The 22,318-nt window shown below is 43.4% G+C and overlaps 1 protein-coding gene across 4 annotated transcripts in view; it reads right to left on the reverse strand.

Annotated features, from left to right (window-relative positions):
• The window catches only part of ATP6V0A1 (ATPase H+ transporting V0 subunit a1), a 59,580-nt gene that overhangs the window by 9,562 nt on the left and 27,700 nt on the right, over window positions 1–22,318 (reverse strand). For 3 of the 4 annotated variants that reach the window (XM_047845571.1, XM_047845570.1, XM_047845572.1), the window contains exons 8-18: window positions 21,755–21,837; window positions 21,046–21,139; window positions 17,336–17,548; window positions 16,515–16,665; window positions 15,492–15,631; window positions 15,000–15,157; window positions 14,454–14,544; window positions 10,491–10,609; window positions 9,559–9,775; window positions 8,911–9,018; window positions 4,118–4,225 (exon numbers count right to left, since the gene is read on the reverse strand). In XM_047845571.1, the coding sequence (XP_047701527.1) occupies window positions 4,118–4,225; window positions 8,911–9,018; window positions 9,559–9,775; window positions 10,491–10,609; window positions 14,454–14,544; window positions 15,000–15,157; window positions 15,492–15,631; window positions 16,515–16,665; window positions 17,336–17,548; window positions 21,046–21,139; window positions 21,755–21,837 (1,482 nt within the window). Of the gene's footprint in view, window positions 1–4,117; window positions 4,226–8,018; window positions 8,094–8,910; window positions 9,019–9,558; window positions 9,776–10,490; window positions 10,610–14,453; window positions 14,545–14,999; window positions 15,158–15,491; window positions 15,632–16,514; window positions 16,666–17,335; window positions 17,549–21,045; window positions 21,140–21,754; window positions 21,838–22,318 lie in introns of all 4 variants that reach the window. The other variant, XM_047845573.1, reaches the window with a different exon arrangement.

The raw sequence follows: 22,318 nt of genomic DNA on the forward strand, positions 1-22,318 counted from the left end.
CGAGGTGAGGATTTAGTGAGAAATCAGCCAGGCACTTAGGAGCCTATCACTGCCTCATGAGTCAGTGGTGACTGAGGAGCAATCGCTGTAGACTCCCTGTCTACACTCCACTCCACCTGCAGGGCCCATCCACTACTCCTCTCCTGCGCCCTGCCCTCCACCCTCTCTGCCCCGCACACCTGACCTTCCTGGCACCCCCTCCCTTGCCTCCCAGTTGTGAGGTCTAACAGACCTTCTGTGTCCTGACTGAACCTCTGCAGTCTCTGCCACGGTCGCCTTTTCCGCCTCCCTCTCAAGACACTCGCCTCCCCTCAGTTTTCCTCCTACCCCCTGGGGGTTCCTTGGTTCTTCCCTAAATGCTGGAGGGTCAGCCTCAGCTCTTACACCCTGCCTGCAGCGCTGCCACTCAGGGCTTTGACGGCCGCCCCTAGGACTCCCAAATGGACGCCTTCATCTCCGTGTTGCCCATTTCCAACTGGCCGTGCCATATCTCTTCCTAGTGCCACCCAGATTGATTAACTGCTCTCCTCTGACCCCACCACGACTTCTACTCCATGTCCCACGTTTGATGGAGTGTCACCACTAGGGCCCCAGGCACCCAAGCCTGGAAGTCCATCTTGAATCCTCACTCACTCTCACTGCCTACACTCATTAAGGCCCTGGGACCTGTAGCTCTTTCTTCCTTAATCTCATATTATTGGTCCCTCCCTTTCCAACTCCCTGCAAACGCCTCACTTCACTGGAGGCTTCCCAATTGTTTCACGACTCCTATCAGACTAGCTGGTCTCCATGCCTCCAGACTGTGACCCCTCCCCAATCCACTACCTCCCATAACACCCCCATTAGAGCCACGCACATGTGTTGTGACACTTCCGGCTTCACGGTCCCCTGACGGCTCCTTGTTATCCAAACACTTTACTGCGGCTTGTTTCTGCAACTTCCAGGCTCACCTCTCACTGGTCTCCAACTCCTGGCCCTAAGCTCCAGCCAAGCTATGAACTTGCTTATCTCCCAAATGTGATGGGTCCGCAGGCCCGTGTCTTTAAGATAACTATACACACCGATGGGTCTGCATTCCCATCATCCTCTCAAAGAGACTCCTGCTTGACCAGACTAAGCTTAGCAACAGTTTCCTTAGGGAATCATTTCCTGGTCTCCTCTTCTCCACTCCCACCCCAGCACCTGTCAGGTGCCCTCTTTCTGTGTTCCCACAGCATCCTGGGCACACCTCAGTCACACCACCTGTCACCCAGACTGTTTCCTCAATTTGTCTGGGAGTTCCTTGAGGGCGAGGACTATGTTTTTCTTCTCGCAGTTTCTGTATACCAAACAGAGTGCTTGACACACAGAGGGTGAATGAATGAATGGGTGGGATAAAAGAATGAACAGATGGATGGATGGGCAGGATGAATGAACAGATGGATGGGCGGGTGCGTGGGTGTGGGGATGGATGGGTGGGATGAATACACCTGGTGAGATGACACAATAGGGAGAGGGGCGACTGACCCCTGCTGAATGGTTACAGCCTTTAAAGATTTCCCAGACAATCAACTAGCCTGGCCCTGCTTTGCAACTGGACTGAGTGCTCCCCAGGGAGAGGGGTTGTTGCTTTTAGCACGCTGGAATAATGGCCTCCATGGGGCAAATGGGTTTTCACAGCCAAGCAAAAAGGGGAAGTTCTAGAAGAACTTCCAGGCTGGATTAAGAAAAAAAAAAAAAAAAGGTTTGAAATCTTTAGGTTAGATAATTCTAACCCGATCTAAATCTGGCTGTGGAGAACTAGACTGCCCATGTGCCTGATAAAATGTCATCATTATTTAGGAAGCCATGGGAAGCTGAACCCCTGAGGGAGCTGAGGGGCCAGAGACTCGGGAGGCCAAATCACAGTCCATCTGGTGTGGATGTCCAACACCCCTGGGGAATGGCTACAAATGAGGACCGTTCTGACAATGACCATGGCATTGGGTGCTCAACTAGGAAGGCACTTAGAAGAGCAGTATTGCTGGAGGTTGTGTTACTGGGAGAGGGCTGGGCTCCTCACTATCACGGAACACACTCCCAGCCAGCCCTTCCAGGCAGCTCCACCATTGACTGTGAACAGATGAGCAGTCCAAAGGAACCAGAGGCTCCTGGAGGCCAGCAAAAGAGGCTCTCCAGCCTTCAGGAAGATCGAGCACTGCCTGGGGTTTTTTTGTTTTATTTTTGTTTTTGTTTTTGTTTTTTTTTCACCAGCAAAGGTTTTCCCATTCCCATCCCACTGCCCCTTTAGAGAGGACCAGGAGAGCCAGGAAAGGGAAGGGCTCATGGGTCTAGATATTTTAGAGAAAAGTTTTGGGGGAAGATGCAAACAGTGCAGCAAGGCCTTTAAAACACCCAATTCAAAATGTGCGTATTGCTAAATGAATTACTGCCGAGCTCAAAGGCCTTCTACTCCAAATGTGGCCTGAATAGCCAACTTTGATTCTATTACCTGGTATTAATATGAACTCCTTTCATGCAGTTGGGATTGTTTTTTCTGGGATGTATCGGAGAGGCAAAGCCTCCTCTTGAAAGCTGTCTCCCTCCCACCTGGGTCATAGTGGAGGTACAACTGACCCCAAGCGAGGGTCCAGCAATTCTCACTTCAAGCATCATCAAGCTGATGAGGACAGTAGGAAGAGGGTGGCTGCATCTCAGACAGGGAGGAAGGGTGAGCTTTACTCACAAGCTCTCAGAGGAGCAAGGAGGAAACAGCTACTCCCAGCAGCAGAGCGACCATACCATACATAACATCACAGGACAGGAAGGCAAAGACCAATGGGATTTGACCCCCAAGGGGGTCACTTCAAGAATGCCAATGCAGACATTACTTGTAGCTCCTTTCAAAGCCATTCTCAGAGGTATTAGATCAGCAAAGTCAACGAAACAAAGACAGAGGTGACCGACATGAGATGCAGTTAATGGAGACGGATGTTCTCAGAACACAGGTTCACGGACTGGTTAGAAATGGCCAGTGAGATGCAGGACACACAGGTGTCACGTGTGGCCCCAGGGTTGCGGCAGGGTCAGCAGAGTGATCACAAGGATGGGAAGAGAAGCCCCAGATAAACATGAAGGCAAAGCCAGCTTGTTTCTTACCACTTCGTCCTCGGTAGGCTTGAAAACACAAATTTACACTTAGTGGGAAGCCATGCCACACAAGGTCACGAGTCATAAGCACAAGGTTACTGACTGTTTCTCGGGGAAGACCATTAATGTTAAATGGGTCTAACGTGCTGGAGGCAGACATGCTCAGCATACAGAGAGCAAAACCAGCAGGATTTAGAGCATGAAGATACATATTTTTTTAAAGGCACCCCAACCCTTGCAATTCCTTTTTACAAATGTCATACACACAGTGGAAGTGGTCAGTTAGACTGAAAAGTTCAGTCACCTGGGTCCTCAACTCCTATTCTATTTGCTTGAAAAAGAACATAACAAGGGGGAAAAAAGAATATAACAAATAGATGACATTCACAAGTTGAGTTCATAGGTTCTGTGGCATGAGGGGTCAAGGCAAGCAGACCAGATTTTAAAAAGCAGCTTGGAGGTGGTGGTTTAAGGAAAAGTCTAATTTGACCTTACTGCTTTTCACCCTCCCTGTAAAAAGTAGGCAAATAACATTTTTCAAAAGCTCAAATAATGTATCTGCCACAGAGAGCAGATTCGTGGGACAAGACTTTAAAAGGACCAGCGATTACAGTTCCAACTGGAACCATTCCTGGAAGGGGCAAGGGATGAAGAGGCTGCCCTAAAGGGCCTGTGTTTCTGGTAATAAGACCTGGGAAGCCGGGGCCTCCGCTGCCCTCGGTCCCCAGGAGCACAGTTAGTAATTGAGATTTGCTCGCAGAATACTGCAGGCAACTCGGAATTCAAGTTCGGACCATGAAGCAAAACTGCTATGGGCGCTGCCGGTGACACCTAGAGTTCAGAGCAGGCCCACTGGAAAAAGCTGTGGTGCCCTAAGAGGCCCAGAAGGCAGGCTGATCATTAGTATTAGTATTTTCATTTTCTAAGAAGACTGTAGGGAGGCCTCCTATGCACATAAGCCTAGGGCTGACCCACAGAAGGAGAGGAAGCCCACGCCACTGGATCTTACCTCTTCTGCGTCCTCTGAATGGGTGGAGAGCTGGTCATGCTGAATAATCTCAGCATCCTCCTCTGTCGGTCCGTTGCCCACCCTGATCCCACCAAAGTTGAGAGTTCCCTACACAGATGAACAGAAAGAGTAGAATTTGCCTGGGCTTTAATGTGACATTCTGTGAGTGGGGAAGGGTGATAGTTAGTACATACAAACCTCAGAAAAGCATATATTCTCACAACAAAATCAAAACCCGCTGATCCAACAGACAAGTAAAAACAAACCACTGTTCCCACCCCAACCAGCGCCGCCCCAGCCCCAGCCCCAACTACATTTACCACCTCATTCTGATCAGAGGAAACATGCAGCCTACTGCACCAAGACTCACCAACCTGGCCTTGGTCAACACTAACTGAGATGACTGCTTGAATGAAAAGCTTAACCTGAACGGACTCTTGCAATGAGTGTAGCTCTATCTGTGAAGTTGTCAGTGGTCTAAGTTTTTCTAGAACTAAAGATCAGACTTTCTAAGAGGGAGTGGAGCCAAATGACATGGTGACCATAACCTGGTCTGATAAACTTTCAACTGGAACCCAAGAGTTCCAGCAACTTCTCCCAGAAGCATACTGGGTTTCTGCCCAGGAACAAAGAACTTCCTAGATCAGGGAAGGGAGAAATCTATATGGACATCAGCTTGCGGCCAGAGAATACTGAGGTAAAAAAAAAAAAAAAAGGAATGAAAAGTCCCCTTTCCTTCAATGGAGGATTCTGGAGTGTTACAACAACTCTCTTCCAGGCATGTGGCAAATGCCAAATGGGTGTTTGCTTCCAGTTTCCCAGGCATAGTGTTCAGCGGGCTCTCCAGAACCAGAATTTCTAAGTCAACCTGACTTGGAAAAGCTTGGGCTTACTGAGACAAAAGGACTCTTTGAGTACAAAACCAGGCAGAACTGGGGTTAAGTCAGACAAATCCCAATGAGTGCTAACCCGCCAGAGTGAACAGGAGCTAAAGAAACAGGTCCTGGGCCCACTTCTTATGGTTTCTGATCAGGGACCCCAAACGAGGCAAGAGTTCAAAAACTTTTCTCCTGCAAATCGGCCTTTTGGGCAGCAGCACAATGTGCCAACAGGTTTGCTCCACTGCCCGGAGGTCCCTACTCACAGCTTCATCTTTTGGTGTGCAGCTTTTACTACAGCTGACTGACCACCAGAACTCAGTGCTTGGGCAAATTCTCCTTCTCCTTGAAGCAGGGCTTCTTCCGTGCTGGTCAGGGAGCCAGCTGCATCAGAATCACCTTGAAATTAAAGAGATTCTCAAATACTACCCCCGGAAATTGTATACTTAGTAGATCTGGGGTGGGGCCCAGAAAATCTGTATTTTAAAAAATATTTCCCCACGTACAAACTGTATAAGCATTTTTTATTGTCTACCTTGAAAATTCAAGCACAAAAAAATGCACATACCCTTTGAGACCCCCACCACTGGGAACATCTATGTTTATGAAATTTTATCAACATATGTGGACAAGGATGTTCCCTGCATTTGTATTTATAATAGCAGAGAATTGGGAACAACCAACACATCCATCAATGACAGTGATTACACAATTTTAGCATATCCAACAGAATGTTCTATGGAATACCAGACAACTATGAAAAAGAGTGAAACACTGTGCCGACAGCTCAGAGCCTGGAGCCTGCTTCAGATTCTGTGTCTCCCTCTCTCTCTGCCCATTCATGCTGTCTCTCTCTGTCTCTCAAAAATGAATAAACATTAAAAACAAAAAAAATTAAAAAAAACAGAGTGAAACAATCTCCCAGGATACACTAAAAATTTTTAAACTTAATAAATCAAGGGGCAAAAGAGTGCTACAGTTTAAAACACAATTCCTAGTATGTTTTAAACGTGTATACATACACATGTACAAATACATATACATATTTATATCAATAGATGATAGCAATATGCTGATATATGCAGAAAAATATTGGAGGCAAAATTCCCCTGCCTTTGAGTAGGAGAAGGAGTCCAGGGACAGGGGCACTTTCACTTTCAGTACTATTTGCATTTTCTAACCTATTGCTTTAATTTTACTTTTTAATGTCAGTGGAGGATTGTCTGGGTCATGGAACTGTGGACTACCTTTATTACTTCTTCTGTTTTAATACTCTAAGAAACAAACGTAAAGGTCACCAGGTGATTCTGATGTGTACTCAGATTCGGGAAGCACCGAGACCCTGGGCGCCTCCAGGTCATGCAAACATTACACCTGACAGACCTCAGCAGGTGGACTGGAAGTACAAAAAGGGCACTGGTGACAGGAGAGGACCCCAGCATATCCTGGCACGGGTTACAGGGTTGAGGCAGGCTTCAGGCTTTAAGGATCCTAAAGCGGAAGGTCATTTCTGAAGCTTTTCCCAACCAGCAGACAGAGTGAGGGGCAGACAGGGTAAACCTCTCAGCCAGACACTAGCAAGTGTCCTTTCAGGACACAGGACATGAAAATTACAGGAAGGGGAGATGAGACATACACATCAGCAGAAAAAAGAAAACATTAAACTATGATACACTGCTTACAGACAACCCAAAGGACAAAGAACAGAACAAACACAGATCAGTGATTGTCTCCTCAGCCCTTAGGGTCAAGAATCCAGAGTCCTTGTGAAATGATCGTCTTGAAGCTTTCACGAGGCTCAATAGAACCAGACGTTTCGCGGAAGAACCAGTGGGCTAAGAAGACTCTACGAAGGTGCAGGTTTCCAGACGGGGGACGTTTCACTTGGACAATATTGTAGAAGAGGGTAACAGAGTTACAAGCACCAAAACGGATGCATCAGAAGCACATCCTAAATATGCTAAGACTAACAGAAAGAAGGGCACGTGGAAAGAATGTCAATAATGGATAGTATGTGGTTTGTGAACTTAAAACATTTCTCAAAGGAGAGAGTAAATCCGTTTGAAAATAATTTTAAACGGTAACATTAAACTATCTTCTGATCCAAAATACCAGCCCTTTTAGATTAGTTCTAGAAGGATTACAGCAGTTTTCTAGGTTTAAAATGATCAGAAACACCTAATGAAGGAAAGAGCTATCCATCTAAATATTTCATTTTCTTATAAAGGAGTATGATGCCACTAGATCATAAGAGTACATGTGTGATTACTGCTGGTGAGATTTTTTAAATCTTACTGATTACCTAGAATACACCGGGCTAAGTTGATATTAGCACATTAAAACAGTTTGGTTAAGAGATGTTTTTCAGGATAAATATTGAAATACTTAACATTCAAAGTGCTGTTGCTGAATCATGAGTTAGTATTTGAAGAAGGAAAGTCGAAACAGATGACTTTGGTTATTGTACCAGATGCAGAAGACACACGAGACACATGGCGGAGTGGCGGTCTCAATGGAACAGCTGAGGACATGAGGGCTTCTGAGTCTCTCGCAAAAAAGTAGACATGTATAAGCTCTGACTGGCAGGAGAGTAAGTCATAGCTAAAATGGACCAAATGTCCAAGCATCACTCCGAAGCAGAAGTTTAAAGAGCAGGGAGATTTATTCAAGAATCACAGAAATGTTCTTGCTCCATGCAGAAAAAGCATCTAATACGTGGTCACAAAATATATCCCATTAAGATGATGGGATTCTGAGAGGGTACAACAGCCACTTTCCTCCCATAGACATGACTGTACTTACAAATTTGAATAGAAACTTAGTAGACCAATGATAAAGATGATACTAGAATCTACTCGTAAGAGGTGGAAGTCTTTCCTATCTTTGTCCCAATGAGATAAAAGGATGGACTTCCCAAGAGCACACATGTCCCATGCTCTCCATATAACTGAAAAGAATTCTGCTGCACTGTTTGCCACCTCTTTACACAAAATGTGATGGTTTGTCAGTTTTAATTCACTCACTGTTGCAGCCGCTGCTGCCTCTAGTCCCTGCTGGCTCGGGGTTGGGCTGACTGGGGCCTCCACAGGCTGCCCTTCCTGATAGTGAATGGAAGAGAAGAGGAAGGGAGAAAGAAACAAAAGAGGGCGGGAGTGAGGCGGGGAGACGAATGGAGGGTACATGGAAGGATGAAGATGGTCAGAAAAGGGAGAAGGAGGGTCTTGTAACTCAGCTGCTCTCCAACAGGAATAATAATCTAACAGCCGTATGAGAGTCATGCAATAAGATCTTCTGGGTTTTATTAGGCAGTGTAATAAGTAATCATTATTGCATAGCCAGAAATGAAAATTTGGGGTGTGTGTGTGTGTGTGTGTGTGTGTGTGTGTGTATAGAATTCATAAGCACACATACATTGAGTAAACACAAGTTTATGTGCGGCATTTAAAAAAAAAAGTCTTTTTCCCAGATGTCTCAATTGGTGAAAGTATCATGGTCTCATTTTAAACGAAAATGTCTCAGCGTCAGCCCTGTGGTTGCCCAGGCAAACCACATGAGTGGGTTCACCCACCTGTAGCTCCTGCAGCCCTGATTTGGCTGAGGTTGCATCTAAGCAGGCCCAGACCTGGATTTTGCTGAGCACAGCATGAGCAAAGCATGACCAAGAAAGGCAGAAACTTATGACTTGTTTCCTGTACCTAAGCTACTCAAAGCTGAATCCAGATGTTCGAGCAGCAAATACATGGGTTTAAAAAAAAATTTTTTTTTTCATCAGGTCCAATGCACATGCTGGGATATGACACAAGTGCGTTTTAAGAGGATGTAGTCTTATGCACAATTCATTATATCTGATGAGGAATTGCCTTGCTCTCAAGGGGAAAAAAATCTAGTATCTTTCAGCAACAAAAATACACCCACCAAATGCTTCCTCCTCAAATATTGATGGCGAAGGACCAGTGGTTTAAATAGCAGCATCCAAGGTACACACAGTAGCGCGACCACTACCAGGAAACACTGAATTCCTTTCTACAAAGTAAGGACAAGGCACATCACATTAATCAAACATGCAGTTTCCAACTCTAGCACAAATTTCCCCCAAACAGTATTTTCTTACTGATCTATGAATGACACCATCCAGTTTCTCAAACTAATTAGCAGATATTGTGGCAAAGCCCAAGAATGATCTGATAGGATGCTAAGGAGGATGGGCTGAATTTAGGTCTGAAGGTATGGGCTGAATACCAACACCACAGAAAGAGATTTTTAAAGGCTTTTGCAGATATCTGGCTTCCTGGGGCACCTGGGTGGCTCAGTCAGTTGAGTATCTGACTTTGGCTCAGGTCATGATCTCACAGTTCATGAGTTCAAGCCCCGCATCAGGCTCTCTGATGTCAGCACAGAGCCCGCTTTGATCCTCTGTCCCCCTCTCTCTGAGCCTCCCCCACTTGTGCATGCATGCACTCTCTCTCTCAAAACTAAACAAACATTAAAAAAGAAAAGAAGAGAAATATCTGGCTTCCTGATTGAGGGAACCACCTAAGCCAGTCTACCTCTGGGTTGACTCACCTGTCCAGAATAAAGCATCGCATTACTAGAGTCACCGTAGGAAAAGAGAAACATGTTTATGAAATGAATCAGAAGGCTTGGAGCCTTCTCAGATGTATGAGCATCATAGGCTGTCCACTTGTAAAATATGAGGATAACCAAGTAGCCAAACAAAGAGGTCATGAAGATTATTTCAGGAATAAATCCAAAGTAGATATTCAGGGGTTTCTTGAAATAGCTAAAAAGAGAGAAAAAAAATGTTAAAGGCAAACAGATCCAGGGACGCCTGGTGGCTCAGTCGGTGGATCATGCGGCTCTTGATCTCAAGGTCGTCCGTTCAAGTTTCACATTGGATATAGAGCTTACTTAAAAAAAAATTAAAATTAAAAACAAAACAGTGAACAGACCCAGGGTCACCCCCAGACCAAATGGAGTACTCACTAGATCTCCTACCTACACTTCCCTCAATTCTGTCTTTATCACTTTAAGAAGCAACAGCCAGATGCACTGAAGGCAACAGAGAGAAGCAGGATTAATTGTGACTTCTAAATTTTTGGACCTTGGACAGTTCCAGTACCACCCGCACCCCCACCCCCACCCCCTACCACCAAACTTTTCCCATCAGAAAGAGACTGGAAAATATAGTACCTTCTGGGACCATAGTTTATAATTTTATGTGAGTTACACATCAAGAGAAAAAAAAAAAAATACCTCACTCATTTTGATGAAAATGACATAAAGTTTTTCAAAGAGCTTTACTACAATTGTAAATTGTTAAGGGACTAATGCTAATTAAGCCTCATTTAAGAATATGAGATTTTTATAAAAAGCACCTCTTTAATGTAGAATAGGGTTCTGAGTTATTAATCCCTCTCCAAAGATGTCATGATTTCTTTAGGCGAAAGCATTATCTAAATTATGCGTGTTCCTGAGACAGAAATACAGCAACTCACGTATGGTTGAAGAGGCTCAGGCTGACTCCAAACATCATGTGAATGATGCCAAGGATAACAGACATCTTCATTTTAAAGGAGTTGAGAAAGGTCAGTTTATTGGTAGCAATGTTCCAGATCTATCACAATCCAAGGAAACAAAAAAGCATTATAAAGAGTTCATGAATGGGACATTATTATGCACCAATATTAAAACAATTTTTAGTATTTACTTACTTTGAGACAGAGAGAGTGAGTGTGTTCACACATGTGCATACAAGCAGGGGAGGGGCAGAGAGAAGGAGTGGCAGAATCCCAAGCAGGCTCCACACCATCAGCTCAGAGCCCAATGTGGGGCTCGAACTTACAAACCCTGAGATCATGACCTGAGCCAAGATCAAGAGTCGGACGCTTAACCAACTGCACCACCCATGTGCCCCTCACCAATTTTTTATTTTTTTAGTTTTTTAATTAAAATTTTTTTAACATTTATTTATTTTTGAGACAGAGAGAGAGAGAGAGAGAGAGAGAGACCGCACATGCCTGCGCATGAGTGGGGGAGGGGCAGACAGAGAGGGAGACAGAATCTGAAGCAGGCACCAGGCTCTGAGCTGTCAGCACAGAGCCCGACACGGGGCTTGAACTCACAGAGGGAGAGATCATGAACTGAGCTGAAGTCGGTCGCTTAACCAACTGAGCCACCCAGGAGCCACCTAATTTTTTTTTTTTAAAGTAAGCTTTATGCCCAAAGTGGGACTTGAAATCATGATCAAGAAAGAGTCATGTGCTCTAACACCTGAGCCAGCCAGGAGCCCTTATTTACCTATTTGAAAGCTTTTTTTAATTATGAAAATTCTAAGCATAGACTTAAGTAGAGAGTATAACAAATTCCCATTTACCTATGATCCAGCTTGCATACTTTTTTTTTTTTTTTTTTTTTTTTTTTGAGAGAGAGAGAGAGCACACGCTAGTGGGGAAGAGGGGCAGAGGGAGAGAAACATAATCTCAAGTAGGCTCCACACTCAATGCAGAGCCCAACCTAGGGCTTAATCTCATGATCCTGGGATCATGGGACCCAAGCTGAAATCAAGAGTCAGATGCTCAACTGACTGAGCCACCCAGGTGCCCCCCCTGAAAAATTACTACTGGCTCAAGGTCAATCTTATTTCATCACACAACCTACTCCCCACTTCCCTATTATTTGGAAGCCAAGTTCAGATATCATATAATTTTAACTGTAAATACTTCAGTACATATCTCTAAAAGGTAAGCACTCGTTTTTATTTTACTTAAAAAAATTTTTTTAATGTTTATTTTTGAGAGAGAGACAGAGCGTGAGCGGGTGAGGTACAGAGAGAGAGAGAGAGGGACAGAGACAAAGAATCTGAAGCAGGCTCCAGGCTCCAAGCTGTCGGCACAGAGCCCAACGTGGGGCTTGAACTCACAAACCGCGAGATCACGACCTGAGCCGAAGTCGGATGCCCAACCTACTGAGCCACTCAGGTGCCCTGGTAAGCACTCATTATCAAAACATAACCACAATGCTGTTATCACCCCCAAAAACATTAACAATGATTCTTTAATACCATGAAACACACACTCAGTATTTAAATTTCCCTGATTGTGCCCCAATTTTTAAAAATAATTCATTTATTCAAAAGTAGGGTACAGATCAGGTCTCTACATTGATTACTGACACAGCTCTTAAATCTCTAATCTATAAATTCTCCTTTCAGCTCTCCTTTTTAATTCCTTACAAAATATTTTAAAAAGTTGGAACATTTATTTTGTAGATGTTTCCCCGGTCTGTGTTTTACTGATCACGTACCCTTAATGCTGTCATTCCATCTATTTTTAAAGATTAGTTGCCTTAAGCTTTGTCACCTAAGGGCCTGGACATCTGTAATATTTTCCCGCAGTTCTCTGCCTCTACTTGGCCATCAAATCACATTTCCTAAATCACTGACTCTGATGCAGTCACTTCCCTGTGCCCAAACCTACCTCACACCCCCACTGTCTTCTCTACGATAAAGTGTGAACTCAGTAACCTGATAAGCCAGACCTTCTACCAGCGAGCCTGGCGTTTTTTCTGAACTGGCCTCCTTGCAAGGAGCTTATCCTCGGTGACTTCTAATCTCAAAACATGTGGCTGGTTCTCTCTCCAGCCCATTTTCCCTGAAATTCAGTTCTACGGCTCCAATTGCCTGATGGACATTTCACCTGTGCATCCCACAGGCACATCAAACTCAACACCTACCCTTAAGCGTCAAATGAGATGTACGTAAAACAACATCAACAACAACGAAACACTCTGTTAACTACAGAACCCTATATAAATGTTACCTAATATTTTTATTAGACTCTAAGCTACTTGAGGCCAGGAGCTACATCTTACAATTCTGTGTTTCCCCCAGCAAGCACTATGCCTGCAGACAAGGATTCAATAAACATTTGTTAAATGCATGTGTGAAATGTTATCCAACCTTTCCAAGCCTTGGTTTTCTTATCTGCATGATAGGGATAGCAGTATTTCCCTGATAGAATTGTTTGAGGGGAGACCCCTAGTGTCTGTAAACTGATGAATGGGTAAAGAAGATGTGGTATATATAAAATGGAGTATTACTGAGCCATCAAAAAGAATGGAAGCTTGCCATCTGCCATGACATGGCTGGAGCCAGAGAGTATTATGCTAAGTGAAGTAAGTCAGAAAGACAAATATTAGATGATTTCACTTGTATGTGGAATTTAGGAAACAAAACTGATGAACATATGGGAAGGGAAGAAAAAAAGAGAGAGGGAAGCAAACTGTAAGAGCCTCTTAAAGACAGAATAAACTGAAGGTTGATGGAGGGAGGTGGGTGGGGGATGGGCTAGACTGTGATGCGTATTAAAGAGGGCACTTGTTGGGGTGAGCACTGGGTGTTGTAGGTAAGCGATGAATCCTTAAATTCTACTCCTAAACTAATATCACACTACATGTTAACTAACTAGAATTTAATAAAAATTTGGAAGGGAAAAAAAAAAAAAACCGTTGGAGGGGAAATCAGATATGCTAAGGGCAGAGTTCAGTGCTTGGCCCACAGTAAGCATTTCTGTAACATCTGCTCTTATAATAATAAAAATAAATAACTTTGTATTTCCCCACCTATATACTTTTGTACACACTTCTCACCTATACCAATCTGAAACATTTTTTAAAGGCCAAGTTAATACCCATTTTTTATAAGAAACCTTGATCTTTCTGACCCATAATGATGTGTTTTTCCTCTGGAATGCTGTACTCCTTAAATCATTCTTAAATCTCCCCCCACCCCCCTTTTAAGCACACAATACAAAAGATTTGATCACACTTTATTTGCCTAAGTATTTTTTTTTTAATTCTGGGATAAGTTTTTTAAGTATATAAAGATAAGAATGGAAATCTAAAACCCATAGGAAAGGACTATTTCTGCTTTGTTAAAATACCTGCTAAACTAAGTTAAACAGAAATAAATTGGGAAGGAGTCTTGAAAATCAATCTTCCCAGGGTCGAAATTATTAGCCATCTCTGAAATAAGTAGTGCAGGAAAAATTATTTGGGTCCCCAAGGCACTTGGGTCTCTTATGGTTTGGAAGTACTCTGGACAAATACACAAAAGGCTTTCCAAAAACATGTCAACTGAAGGGGCGCCTGGGGGGCTCAGTAGGTTACGTGTCCGACTCTCGATTTCGGCTCAGGCAATGATCTCACCATTCGTGGGATTGAGCCCCTGCGCTGACAATGCAGAGCTTGCTTGGGATTCTCTCTCTCCTTCTGTTTCTGTCCCTCTCCTGCTTGCATGTGTGTGCTCTCTCTCTCTCTCAAAATAAACAAATAAACTTAAAAAAAAAAAAACAACCTTCCGCTGAAAACCAAATAACCATTTATCTTCAACTTAATTCTCTCACTTCAAGGTTACAGTTTAAAACTCTGGTGTTAGACATATAGGAAAGAAGTGCTCTTACTGGATCAATGCCAAAAGGGTATGGTCCACCAAAAACTCCAGGGACAGCTGGATTCAACTGTAGAACAGGGTTCCCCCGAAGTGTCTCATCCCTACCATGTTAGAAGAAAAGTTCCATTTGTTTTTATCAAGAGCGGGAAACTGCTAGGGCCCAAAAACTGGTCCTAAAAGAAACTACTACAACTGTCTTATCTCTTCAATAAAAGAGGAGGGACTAGCATCTGAGAATGAGAAGGGATCAGCAATAACAAAAGAACACAACAAACAAATACACCTACATAACCAAGCAGGGAATTTGGGGAATCTGCTTTTAATTTACAAAAAGAATCAATGTGCCTACATTTATAGTCTCAGTTTCTTGAGAGTACTGAAAGAATCACAAAACACTTCCCAGGCTGGGGCATAAATAAGAGGGGACACTGCATTCTTCTGAAACAGAGACACTGTCAGCCACTTCTGAAAGAAGTAGAAGTTTGCCACTTGTCTGGAAGATCAGAGCTGAACAGGAAAGGAATAAGCTTTGACTTTCGTCTTCTTTGCAACTTACGTCCAATTATACAAAGAGAACATTGGCCGTACGCTCCAGGATGACCCGAAGATATTAAGAGACTTGGAAAAGCAATCATTGTAGATGAGGCCAGTGTAGATGGAAAACACACCCATCAGTAGAATAATGTACCGGCCACTGAACACAGTGCTAAACATCTGGAAAGCAGAAGAAAGAGGTCAATGAAATGTACTCTCGGTGGCTCATGACGTGACAATATTGAGAATATACTAGACCCTTCTTCTCACACCACTTTACCCCACCCTGGGTCAGAGAGCTTAACGTAAAGGTCAAAATACAATGCTAACAAGAAATTACTTTCACAGCACATGGCCGCTTCAGTGTTAAAATGAATATAACTTCTCTATTCTTGACATGGCCTCTGTAACTTCTCTATAACTTCACGAATAAAAGACTTCCAGATCATACTTTTATAGTGACTGCTTGAGGAATTACAAAGTGTCAGTCTGACACAGATGTGACAAACATTACCTCATTCTCGTTCTTCTGGGAGAGAAGCCGGCTCTCCCTTAACACCATCCATACAGCAAAGAGGGTCATCAAAATGCCATGGCCAAAGTCCCCAAACATCACAGCAAACAGGAAAGGGAAAGTGATGATGGTATATGGAGCTATAAAGAAACCAAAGGAGGAAAAAGACAAAGTACAGACAACTGTGCCCACCACCAAAAGATCACATTCCTCACCGTACTCTAAGATCTGTACCAGGGGACTTACTCCCGAGCTGTTGGTCAGATGGACTCTCAGAGAAAACCTTCCATGACAGGACCTCACAAAGCAGCTCTGATGGCATCTAGGCCTACTGCTAGCATTTTAAACAAAGGACACAGGAAATGCAAGTTTTGTCCCTAGCCCTGGCAACAGTGTAATTTGTTCTTTGATTCCTTTTCTCTAACTCCTGGGACACTGCTCCTTTGACAGGCCAGCTTTCTTCTCTTGTGCAGCAACCATTTCCCAGCTGAATAAAGCTCTCAGGTACGTGGGAGAAAGCCTGGAACCCAGAGCAAAGTCAGTCCTGTAGAAGACTCCAGCTAAAAACAAATTCCCAGACTCTTGATTTAATAATTAACTCTCCTGGCTTTGCTTTGTGAAATCTGCTTTGTGTCTAAAATGGTCAGTAATTGCTATGTTTTCTCTGTCTAACTTGGTATAGGGAAGCCTTTTAAAAATATCAGATATCTTAGAAAAAACTTAAAGTACTTCCTGCAAATGGTGTGCTAGAGAAAGTCAGGTGTTTCATAGTTGTGAGGGCACACAAAAGAATCCAATCCGCTGAGCTCATTCCTATAAAACCACCTCTTAAAAGAGTGCCACCCAGCAACAAACCTCCGTCTCTGTGTCAAAGTGGGCACGTCTTTACAGGAATGACACTAGAGCTGAGATCTTGACAACACTGTTAGTTTTAAGCCAGTTATTCAAGAACATTTGAAGGGAAGCATTAGAAGAAATAACAAACAAAAAATCAAACCTCTAGAAGATTCAAGCTCTTTTTACCTGGGTTTATCTCTCTGTAAGTCCCGATTCCGTAAGCATCTACTATGTTCTGAAAGCCGTATGTGAACTTGTTCGTTTTGTTATAGGTTGGGGGAGTCTGATTTGTTTGCATCCTGTTCAAGATAGAGGGCACAGTGGAGCCACTGTGTTCCTGGGAAACATTGAGCACACATAGCAAAATTAGATCATCCTGACCATGAACATATTCATCAAAACTCCTCAAGCTATGCATATAAAATACGTGCATTTCATTCTATGTGAGTTGTTTCTCAATCTTCCCATCTTTGGGAGAAACTGGAACTAGGTATAAAATTTACGATGAAAAATTTACATTAAGTCTTGGGAAGAATATCCTTACTGTGAAAAAAATTCAGTTCTAAAATGTGTAACCAAAGAAAATATGGCACTTCCTTGTCTGAAGACAATCATCTGCCTTTCTGAGATTATCGCTGTTCTCTCCTCCTTTTATGGAGAAAGCAGCGAATGTTTTCAAACTCTAACTACTAAGCGGGACTGCCAGAGGTATCCCTCAGAAGTGGTCTGCTGGACAGAAAGAATGGATCAGGAAACAGACATTGTGGTCATGAGCTACCCTGAAGAATCACGGGTATACGACCAAGTCATTTCATCTTTTTTGAACTGCAGTTTCCACATTCGGAAAACCAAGATGTACAAGATGTATGGTTAGGATATAAGAGGAGTACAAGGTGAGTATAGTCAAGAACTCTGAAAGTAAAAATGCCACAAAAATGTAATTAATTCATGTTATTGTTGATGGGAACCTCTTTTCCTGGCTGCATGGTTAGTGGTGCGGGACTCACCGTGCCCCTTCTGAGTGCAAACTGGATGGAGTCGAGGTCGGTGACGGGGCACCAGACCTCGGCGATCAGGCACTTCTGGGTCACGTCTATGTTGCACAGATTCAGGGTGTGGTAGATGGCCTTCATCTTCCGCACCTTGATGAACCAGACACGGATGTTCTTAGCAGCCGCCTGCAGAACCCTCTGGCGGTGGTCCTCTGTTTGATTCAGAACCTTTTGGGAGAGAAGGGAACAAGGAGAGATCCTTCTACATACAGAACCAGTCTTAGATCTCAGCATATAAATGGGAAAGAGGCACAGCTTTCTGAGAAGGGTTGCTAGGGACCTATTCTTCTTCAGACTAGAATGGCTTTTTTGGGGCACCTGAGTGACTCAGTCAGTTGAGCGTCAGACTTCAGCTCAGGTCATGATCTTGCGGTTTGTGGGTTCGAGCCCCACGTCAGGCTCTGTGCTCACAGCTCAGAGCCTAGAGCGCTTCAGATTCTGTCTCCTTCTCTCTCTGCTCCTCCCCTGCTTGTGCTCTGTCTGTCTCTCTCGCTCTCAAAAAATAAAGAAACGTTAAAAAAAAATAGAATGGCTTTTTTGGGGGGTAAATGATAAGAAATTACAGTTTTAGTTACTAATATTCATTTTCTGTTAGCTTCAATCTGAAGAGAAACCTGAGGAAATTGTTTTTAGCTCTTCTATATTTTATCTTCCCACCAAGTCCACAGCACAATATAGGTCATTGGCTTTTACCTGGATCATTAAAGAGCAATGGCTTTCCATATGGAGTCTCAAACTCAAAGAAGTCAGCATCATCATAGGCCTGGGAGTTGATAAAATCCATACTTAAGAACAGTAAGCTGCAGAATCCCCTGAACATAAGCCAGCATCAGGGAATGATGGGAAAGAGGCAGGGCTGAGCACCGTTGTCTACCTATGCCAGAAGAGACTCCATGCCAGGGAACAAGAGACAGGAGACACTGTGGGGTCAGGAGGACTCATGGCCTTAGAGGGGATTTAGACAGCCACGTACCACTGTTATCACGGGGCAGATGAGGCTTTGCCTTTCTGTCAGGCTTCTTGGGGGAAGGGGAGGGAAACATTTTCAGTGCTGATCCTTTGGAAATCAGCACAGGTTTTCCTCAGAGTCATCACGCTGCTGAAACCAAAACCACGGTAGAAGAAAGGGAAGGGACACTTTACATTCCGCTGCCTTGGTAATCACCATTTAAGATTTCAATAGCAGAAGAGGGGCTAAGCCAAAGGGCGAGTAACCCACCACTCACACTTCTGCATGGAAACTGACCTTAAATCTCCACATTTCTTTAGAGGAAAAAGTTATGCACTAGCCATGTTAGCACAAGGCTCCGTCATACTCGGCTCATCAAGTCAATTCAGAAAAAAGTAGTAACTACTTTCTGAAGGGCAGTAGGTGGGGACTTCCATACAGGTTTCTAAAAAACCTGCAGGCTAGAGAAACTCTTGTATCACTTAAGAATAAAGGAACAAAGTTATTTTCTCTCCTTCTGGCTGTTGACAATTTTACAATTACCATTCAAACTTCTGGAAGAATGCTAGATAAACGTGTAAGCAATGCCCTATTTGCTTTTCTCTTTCCCCATCCCCCACACCCACATCTCACTCCTTGACAGTCAATCCCTTTTTAAAGTTTCAGTTCATATAGCTGGGTACTTTCAAGATCAAATTCTGGCCATATTGCCAATGCCTTTTAAAAATCTATCCATGAGTCTAGGAGGGGATAAGACAGGCCTAGAACCCAGAACATACTAATTGGCCCACCACCCACCAGCAGCTCTAAAAACTTTCGTCCCTTGGTTAAAGAGGTGAGTGCTTCTCAAAGGAGCCAGCAATAGGTCAAGATGGGAGTTGGAGGGAAAAAGGACAAAGGGAGTTGAGATGGGAGTTACAGCATCTCTGGTGATTCTGCCTCCACTGGAAAGAACGGTCTTTGGGATTAAGTACAGAGGGTGCCCCTTATCTGTAGGGGACGCCATCCAAGACCCCCAGTGGGTGCCTGGAACGGTGAATAGTACCTAACTCTATAAATAGTATGTTTTTTCTTATACACACATACCCATGATGAAATTTAATTTATAAATTAGGCAATTATATTAGGCAATTGACAATAACTAATAATAAAAGTGTAACAACATGCTATAATAAAAGTCCTGTCAATGTGATATCTCTACATATCTTCCTGTACTGTACTCACCCTTTTTCTTATGAGGATATGAGAGGAAAAGATGCCTACACGAGCATGAGGAGATGAAGTACGGGGAGTGGTGTTAGGTGTGTGACCAGCATTAGGCTACTACTGACCTTCTGATGTTATCAGAAGGAGGATCATCTGTTTCTGAATCACAGTTGATTCGGGTAACTGAAATCTCAGAAAGCAAACGCGTGGGTGGCAGGGGGACAATTGTATGTTTTAATGTTTCAAGAAGGCAATCATCACAGTCTTTCAACAGAAAACAAAGCTCCAACTGGCCACCCTTTCCTTCCACGTATGCATCAATCATGACTCCTTCCTTAGGACTTTGTGACAATGGAGTGCATAAGCCAACTGGTGATGTGGTAAAAATCTAGCGCAGTCTCTTCTTGGGTACTAGAGTTATACTAGGACCCTTTGCCTAGACTGTGTGATTAAGATCTAAGGTGACCAGAAGGATACACACCAAGCTGTCAAGAGCAGCTGCCTCTGGAGGGGGAGTGTGTGTGACAGCGGAATGGACTTTATGCATACTTCTTTATTACTTGATTTTTTTTCTTAACTAAGCATACTTTTTTTAATTGTAAAAATACCTCAAACTCATGAGGAGGGAAATTGAATACACTAAGCAACGACAATTTCGGATGGATAGCATTCCTGCCGCGTTTAAGGATGATTAATGCTATTTTTAACAGTCATTCCCTGAAACTTTTTCCCAACTCCCAAGGGCACAAGTTACCCATGGACATTTCTTTTTTTTGGTGTCTTGGCTGCTGTAGGTGCCTAACAAACTCTTAGTGTTTCAAGGAAGGAGAATGGTTTTCTATTATAGTATTTCTGATGAGGGAGCATAAAGCGAGCTGACAGACCGCCAACACCCTCCCCCCAACTCCTAGATGGGATATGTGTGATATTCCTCCAGCACTCCTGGCTGCCCAAGAACAAAGGAAAGCGGAAAACTAAGGTTAACTGATAGAGATCATAGTCCTGCAGGACCTAAGTCTCCATCACCCCTCCACAGTGATGTGGGAAACAAAGGCAGAAGGAAATGGCAGATAGAACTCAATCTCCTTATAACCTGCAGCCCATTGACAAATACTTGAGGCTGGCAGAGTAAAATGTTTCTCCAGGAATTCCTTACTGTCTTAATATTAATGCTTTGCTAGAGGGAAGAACCACCTTAGCTTGACAATAGCTAGGCCTCCACTATCCTGGGAGTCTTCTGTAGCATATGAAAATCTCACTGGAAACTTCCCCTGGACTTTACCTCCTCCAACCCAATAGTATATAACCAGTCTCCCCTCATGGTCCCTGGGCAGCTCTTCCTGCCCATGGGTCCTGTCCCCGTGCTTCAATAAAATCACCTTTTTGCACCAAAGACACCTTCAAGAATTCTTTCTTGGTTGTCGGCTCCAGACCCCATGAACCCCACTATCACCCCAAAAAAACCCTCATCATTTTACACACACCAAAATGCCCTCCAGCCCTCTGTTACCATTTGGAGGTCGTCAATCCTGGTATTAACTCCAGAAGCCATTTCCTTTCTCTCCTGTGGTGTCTCAGGACAGGGATAGAGTGAGGCCCGGAACCTGGAACATACAGACACAACCTGACAAACATCGAAGTTTCTTAACCTATCCAATTTAAATAACCGCAGAAAGTAATCTTAATGTACTAGAAGGACCAAACCAGGATTAGTTCAGAGTGGTGCCCTGATCATGAATAACTAGGAAGTGTCCTATAGATAGAGCAGTAACATTCGAACAATCTCGACATTCTCTGCAGCTACTAAATTTCCTTAGATTAAAATTATAAAACTCAGTAATACAAATCATATTATAAGTTACTAGAGAAAAATGGCATGGAAAAGAGATCTTATAGGCAGAATTTCAGAAAAGTTTACAGGCGCAATACCTATGGCACACTGCTGGGTACACAAACCCATTGTCCTGGAACAATGCAGCATTTATAAACCATGAGTCCTAATTACTTTCTTTCCAAAGAAAGGAAATTGTGGTTTTGACAGTACTTTTAAAAATGAACTGAGACCATTTCTAATTATTTAAAATAGCCCTAACATTATTAGAAGATATATGTATTGCATTAAGGTAGACTAAAAGGGCTATTGTTTCATTATTCTGTATCCTAAGGCTTAACAGTCAAGGCATTCTGATTGCACCCTCAGGGAGGCACATTTCTCTTACCCTTCACAGATTTTCTTGACTCTGTTTTTCAGCTGATCGCCTTGGAAGAAAATGATGAATACAGATTTGTGCACGTAGTCACCCTGGGCCCCAAACCAGAAACAGAGAATTTAGACTTCTACTCTGGAAGAATATTTCTTGAATAACCTACTTTCTTGGTGATATAGGAATGCGAGTCCTTTAAGGATACGGCAACCCTGCACTCGAACTATTATCCTCCATCCATTTCTTAAGCTCCACTATAAGAACATTTGTCCTATAATCCGTAATGCACAAAAAACTTTCTGTATTTGTTTTTAAACTCAACCGTGAGCTGAACACAGATGCTCAGATGATTCTCCTCGTAGCACAATATAGCCCTTATTACCAATTCAACTTCAAACCTTATACTACCTGAGTAAGTACGGAAGAGAGGAGAGGAAGCCATTCCTGCTTATTCCCATGCTTAGAAATTCCCAGATAAAGGGGACTGAGTAACTCTAAGGAACAGAGGTGGGAAGAATGTTGATGTAGAATCTCATGCTTCATGCTAAGTTTGATCTAAGGAGCAGGGAGGAAGGCAAT

Source organism: Prionailurus viverrinus, unplaced genomic scaffold (genome assembly GCF_022837055.1).
Source record: "Prionailurus viverrinus isolate Anna unplaced genomic scaffold, UM_Priviv_1.0 scaffold_35, whole genome shotgun sequence".
Classification (NCBI taxonomy): Eukaryota; Metazoa; Chordata; class Mammalia; order Carnivora; family Felidae; genus Prionailurus; species Prionailurus viverrinus.